Here is a 6,000-nt window from a genome sequence, read left to right as displayed (position 1 = left end):
ACAGAATGAAATCCCTTATGCTCATGACTCTGAAATAAGGGGGAAAGCATAGAATATAATTTAAAACACTGAATTCAGTCAAAGGGAAAGCCAGGGCTGCTTTGCAGGTGATTGCATGTTTATACCATGGAGAGAGAACAATATGTAAGGGAGATATGCTATGCAACTGAGAAAAGATATGAACTTCCAACTGTTTGAGTTTGTCTAATAAAAGATAACAGATTTACCCAAAGAGCCTTGTCTGCCTTGAATTTTCTAGGCCATTTATGATAACTAATTTTACATGAATAAAATTAAAATGATATATATGCAAACCCCACCATTCTCCCAGATAATCAGAAGGCTCTCTCAGAACTGGGTATAACTGAAAGGAATTCAGCAGACCATGAAGAATCCCAGACAACAAGAAGAATCTCAGCCTTGTCAGTTCTGGTCATATTTCTAATTTTAGCAATAGTCGTCTCTGGTACTAGGAAATGGGTGCAAGGTAGTGTATAAACCCAATATGCACTCATCCACTCCAGGAGCTTACTATTTCAAATGCAGAGAGGGAAAACACCATGCTTGCATGTGCACACATGCACAAGGGTCAGAACGTGACTCTTAGCCGTACCTAATAGTCATCTATACAGCACTATTTCCGCCTACTGCCTACTTTAAAATAAAGCTATGTCTATAAATTATCTGCAGTTTCCTTATTAAGCTGGTCATTGTTAGTGCTACAAGGACCAGCTTGACTGTTTTTGCTCAGTAAACAAGCTCAGCAGTAGTACTGGCATCCATTACAATCCATAGCTCCATTTCATCATATTGCTCTCACTGACTTACCAAGTGACACGTCTGTTGTCTTGCTACTGCACCTCTGTTCCACCTCTTGGCCTTGATGTTTTTATATCGTACATCACCTAAAATAGAACACAATCATACGTACACTCTCTGATCCACTGGGTTTTATTTACTAGTGAAGCAGATGCCTTTAACTACATGCTAGTCCCATGCTTCCTCAGACAGAGTTAAACCCTCAAAATTCTGACATGTACACAAAACTGACAGCTGATTCAGTCATACAAAAGATCGCAAGCCCACCTGAGCCTAGCAACTGATTGAGCTAGCATGGTTAAAGCACTCCAGTTTTGGGGTAGTCAACAGCTCCCAAAGCTAGATGTGGCTAGTATCACATCTGGCTGCCTTTGACTCCCTGTCCCAGATGATCAAGGTGCTATTTACAGCTGGGTTATCTGGGGACACCCTCTAGCATGTGCCTGGAAGCAGTTTGCAGTCATCCCTCTTGGAATCATAACAAGATGGCTCAAAACCCCTCTGCCACTGCAGCCTGTATGGAAACAAATAGGAAGTGAATAGAGTGGAATAAATTCTGCCATCAAATATATAGAAAAAGCAGGATTTTGGTGTATGTATGCAACTAAATAGCAATATTTTGTGTACTATTTCCTTATATTAAGGTCATATGTTTACCTATACATGATACATGCACAAATATACATTTGAGTTCTATCACACAATCAGCCAAACATCTTATAGACTGTTCTTTACAACCCTGTCACATTCAGCCCACCTCTTTTCCAAGTTGATGTTACCATGCAGAAGTTGTTTAAACCAAACAATAGAGTAACTCACATTTGTTGTCCTGATAGAAAGAATGATTAAAATTCATGAACAGCTTCTCAGAAATTCATTATAATATTTTTACTTTGAAAAAGCCATAAGCAAGGACTTTTTCAAGAACATCAATTGTAAGATAGGTGAAATGACTAAAGTGGCAGAGTTCTTTTTAGTAAGCTTTTGGGTTTAAAAAAACCCTTTGTCAGGCTGAGGAAGCATCTGCATTTGGTGTGTGCTCTTCCTGGATGAAATGAGTAGTAAAGAGGCCAGAGGCTGGTATACATGCAAGAAAGCCAGTAAATGAAATGTAAACTGAGGAGTCAATGGGTGAGAGAGGCTGGCAGGAAGAGCACACACCAACTGCAGATGCTTCCCCATCCAGACAAAGGGTTTTTAAACCCAAAAGCTTGCTAAGAAAATGTTTTTCCAGCTATTTAGTTGGTCTAATAAAAGATATTAGATTTACCCACAGAACCATGTCTACCTATGTCCTTAGACCAACACGGCTACAACCTACACCCCTGTAAAATGGCAGAGGCATTAGAAGTTGCATTTTAGGACTTGCTCTTGTACTTAGTAAAATCAACCAAAACATTTCCACTCACTTCAACTGGAACAGGATCAGACTCTGAAATAACACATAACCCAGCAATGCTTACACATTTTCAGCTGTAAACGTAACCCAGACATGCCCAATACAATAAAAACATTGACATTTGATATCTCTACATGGTTATACAATGAATATATAAATATGCAGCAACAACTTGCATGCTGGTGGAATGCAAGGCACTCACAAATTGGAAGTCTGATCATATGGTCTGCTGAGCACTAATACATTTAACTTCAGTGCGAGTTGAGCGCTTACTGGTATAGGTGAGCAGCTCTTTAATGAAGCTCTATACAAAAAAGGACTAACATGAAATTCACGTCTGAATAGGAAGTGTCTTTTCTCTTCCAGAATATTTGGTTCTAAGTTGTGGATTAATCCTAATGGTAGGTCACCCTATTCATATTAATACTTTTAAATCTTGCTTCTTGAAGTCAAAGCTTACTTCACACTGTACTCATTTACATTGTTCCATTACTGTGCACACTCTAGACAATGGAGTATAGTACAAAAGCAGGTTAAATAGAAAGGCATAGGGTATAATGCTGCCCTTGAATTTAGAGCAATGCAAGATAAGAACTGCTCTGTCAAGTTAGTTACAGGTATAAACCCGAGCAATACAAATCAGTTAATGCTCAGTTCACTTCTGATTTTCTTTCCAGTTTTTTTCCCCAGTAGTTACATATGCACTTCCCATCTTTACTTTTACCAGAAAAGATGAACAACATTTTGGCCAATTATATATATTACTGAATTTTGAACACATTTGTTGGGTTTAAGAGATCTGATACTACTTTGTAAACTGATATTTTTAGCCCACCTGCAGATGGTTTCTAAAGGGGGAAAAAGCAGCACTACTTTTGTTGAAAAGTTCTTTATTACATTAACTGTAGGATAATTTCAAATTTGTAAGAGAGCTGACCCTTGTGAAAAGTAGAATTAATGTGTTTTGGAATACTGCAACCTTTTAGAGCTCAATTGGTAATTTTAAAGTGTTTGTATCATACACAAGATAAAAGAATCCTATGCAATTCCAACATTTTGAAATCAGTCCATATCTTGTATGCCCATAATGATGAATTTGTCAGAATATGGACAACTTAATTGTAAGCATAAACTGGTATTTTCTTTTTTGCCTCCTGTAGCTGGAAGTAAAGATTTTTTAAATGAAGTACTCATTAGAGGCTAAGGAACAGCCTTGACAATAAGCACTGCAAAACATACCCTCAGCACCATTTTTTGATGCCTGGAATAGTGCTGTTACAATTAAGGAGACACAAAAACTATTCCTTTCTTGTCCAACCATTTTAATTAAACTGAAACTGTGGCTTTATAGTTCAAGACTGCACATAAAAAGAAGTTTACCTTCACTTCCTTGCCATTTCTGCTGAGTGTAAAGGACTGTGGCCTTGAGGTTTTAGTAATAAATGAAATTTTTTTTAAAAAGTGATCAATGAAAGCCTCTTCTGAAAAAAGTTAGGAGTGAACACCCCCTGAAAACAATTTTAAAAAAGAAAGGCTTTGCTTCTTGACAGCATGAAAAACCTGTTCTTCCCTCTTGATGGGAGAAACCATATTTACAGACACTTCACCAGCAATTTCCCAAATGAAAACAAGCTACTGGGTCTCTAGTAAAATGAGTGAGCTACAGATTTCACCAAATAGTAGCATCAAGCAGGCACAACATAAGCAATGTAAAGTCAGTAAACAAAATTTTACTGTAATATTTCATAACACAGATACTGTATTCTGTTTAAGTGTAAAGCTACTGTCTTACACAAGAAAGATGGACAGACCCTTTCCCCAAGACTAATATGGATACAATAAATATGGAGTTTTACATACTAGAACTGTACACAGAAACTTTGTCCCACAGTCATAAAAATTTACATTTAACAGTGCAACATATAATTTAATCATTTATTTCATCTGACAAAAGATGTTTGTACTTACTAAACACAAGCAACTATCTGGTTTTAATATACATATTTTATATATTTATATATATATATATATATATATTCAATAATCTGTACAGGTTTCTAAACATAAAACTCCAAAAGGCACAATTGTCTATACAACATGTACAAAAATGGCTGGAGCTGACAAGAAACAACAATTATTGGTCAAGAGTTCATGATTGCACAAAGATTAGTTATGAGTTTGGGTCCAAAAAAAATGTGCTTTAAGGAAAGAAAGGTTTGCAAAGAAACCTACAAGTGTTATAAAAAAAAAGGTCTAGGTTGCTATTACAAGTCTGTCCTCATCATCACTGCTGCCATCACTGAACTGCACAGTATTCTGTCTTCGTGGGAATCTAGTAAACCTTTGTCCCTGTCTATCTGGAGAGACAGTTCGATGGACTGGGGACTTGGTTAGAACTTCAGAATTCACCTTCAAGAGGGGCTCTGACATGGAAGCCCTTTTGACCTGAACAAAAGAAATGTCACACTTTGGTTTGACATGATTTGCTGGGTCAGCCTTTTCAGTGTCTGCCTTACGCAGCCCATCAAGTCTTTCATACTCATTTGATGAAGCAGGCTCTGAAACATTTTTTACACTGTACTGCTGGCCAGCAGATGCCACCTGAGGAGATACAGCACTGGAGATCTGATTGATGTCAGCTGCAGGAAAGCTCACAGAAGTCTGTTCTTGTTGCGTTTCACAGGCTTTATTGTTGGAAGCTGGTGTTTCAGGAGCTCCTGACCCATCTACAGTTACAGGACTGACCGAAGGGATTAAAGTAGGCAATGCTATGTTCAGTATTTGTAGGCCTGGAATGTGTGTCTGAGGGCTGGGATTGCTCTGAGATGAAGGGTTGGCAGTCAAAACCTGTAGGCCCACAGCATTTAGCGTAAGTCCAGAAGGATGCATTTGTGGAGCAATATTTGTATTCGTCAGACCTAAGATGTTGACTGTCTCCATGCCTAATTGTGGAAGAGATTGTAAACTTGGTGTACTCAGGCTCTGGATGCCAGGCACATTAATCTGACCTATTGGAATACATGGCACAACACTGTTTACTTCTGCAACTCCTATTGAACTGGCAGCACCAGAGACTGCACAGGCTGTGTCAGCAAGAGCACTTGTAGTTCTGTGAATCACACTAACAGCAGGAATAGTGAGTTGCACTGGCCCGGCTTGAATCGGTACAAATGTAGAGTATGTAGCTAGGCCAGCAGGGACCACGTGAATTCCTCCTACAGGTATCATACCATAAGGTGTCTTCGCTTGTTGCTGTGAATGCAGAGGGAGGTGGCTAAACAGATGAGTTGGAGGAGCTGGCAATTCTGTGGCTCGGCGCTGACATTCTTGTGGCTTCTCATCTTGGATTTCCAGATAGGGTGATGCTGCAGAAGGAGCCACTATTGTTGTTTGCGTGCTTCGATCCACTGGTGGTGAGGGAAGTCTTATGGAGTGTACGCTCTACGAAACAACAAAGACATTTTAGTAGTCAGGTTATCACTGTATTTTCATTAACTGAAAATACCCCGAAGGAGGCACAGTATGTTCAAATGAATGAAATGAAGTCAGTAAATGGGGTCTTTCACAAAGAGGTAAGCTACCCTAGGTAAGCTTTCATTTGCCATTAGATAAGAACACGCGGCATTTTCCTGCTCACTTTCATCTTGTGGTGAATCATTTATCTGCCTATACTTGTAGTTTTGCAGTATTCTATTTTTCTTTTAGAAAATTACAGTAAATCAAATCAGTTCTCAATACATATTGTATAGCCCGAAGAATAAACTACCTTACTTTCTTGTTCT

The 6,000-nt window shown here is 38.6% G+C and overlaps 1 protein-coding gene across 3 annotated transcripts in view; it reads right to left on the bottom strand.

The window, feature by feature from the left end:
• Nucleotides 1–3,091: 3,091 nt before the first annotated feature.
• The window catches only part of HIVEP1 (human immunodeficiency virus type I enhancer binding protein 1), a 180,732-nt gene continuing 177,823 nt past the window's right edge, over nt 3,092–6,000 (bottom strand). For all 3 annotated transcript variants that reach the window (XM_019543335.1, XM_019543321.1, XM_019543330.1), the window contains exon 9: nt 3,092–5,659. In XM_019543335.1, coding sequence (XP_019398880.1) covers nt 4,472–5,659 — 1,188 coding nt within the window. In that variant the 3' untranslated portion in view covers nt 3,092–4,471. The remainder of the gene's footprint in view (nt 5,660–6,000) is intronic.

Source organism: Crocodylus porosus, unplaced genomic scaffold (assembly GCF_001723895.1).
Source record: "Crocodylus porosus isolate Cpor-Errol unplaced genomic scaffold, CroPor_comp1, whole genome shotgun sequence".
NCBI classification, from domain to species: Eukaryota; Metazoa; Chordata; order Crocodylia; family Crocodylidae; genus Crocodylus; species Crocodylus porosus.
Note: the sequence above shows the minus strand (reverse complement) of the source record. Positions and strands in the feature narration are given on the sequence as shown.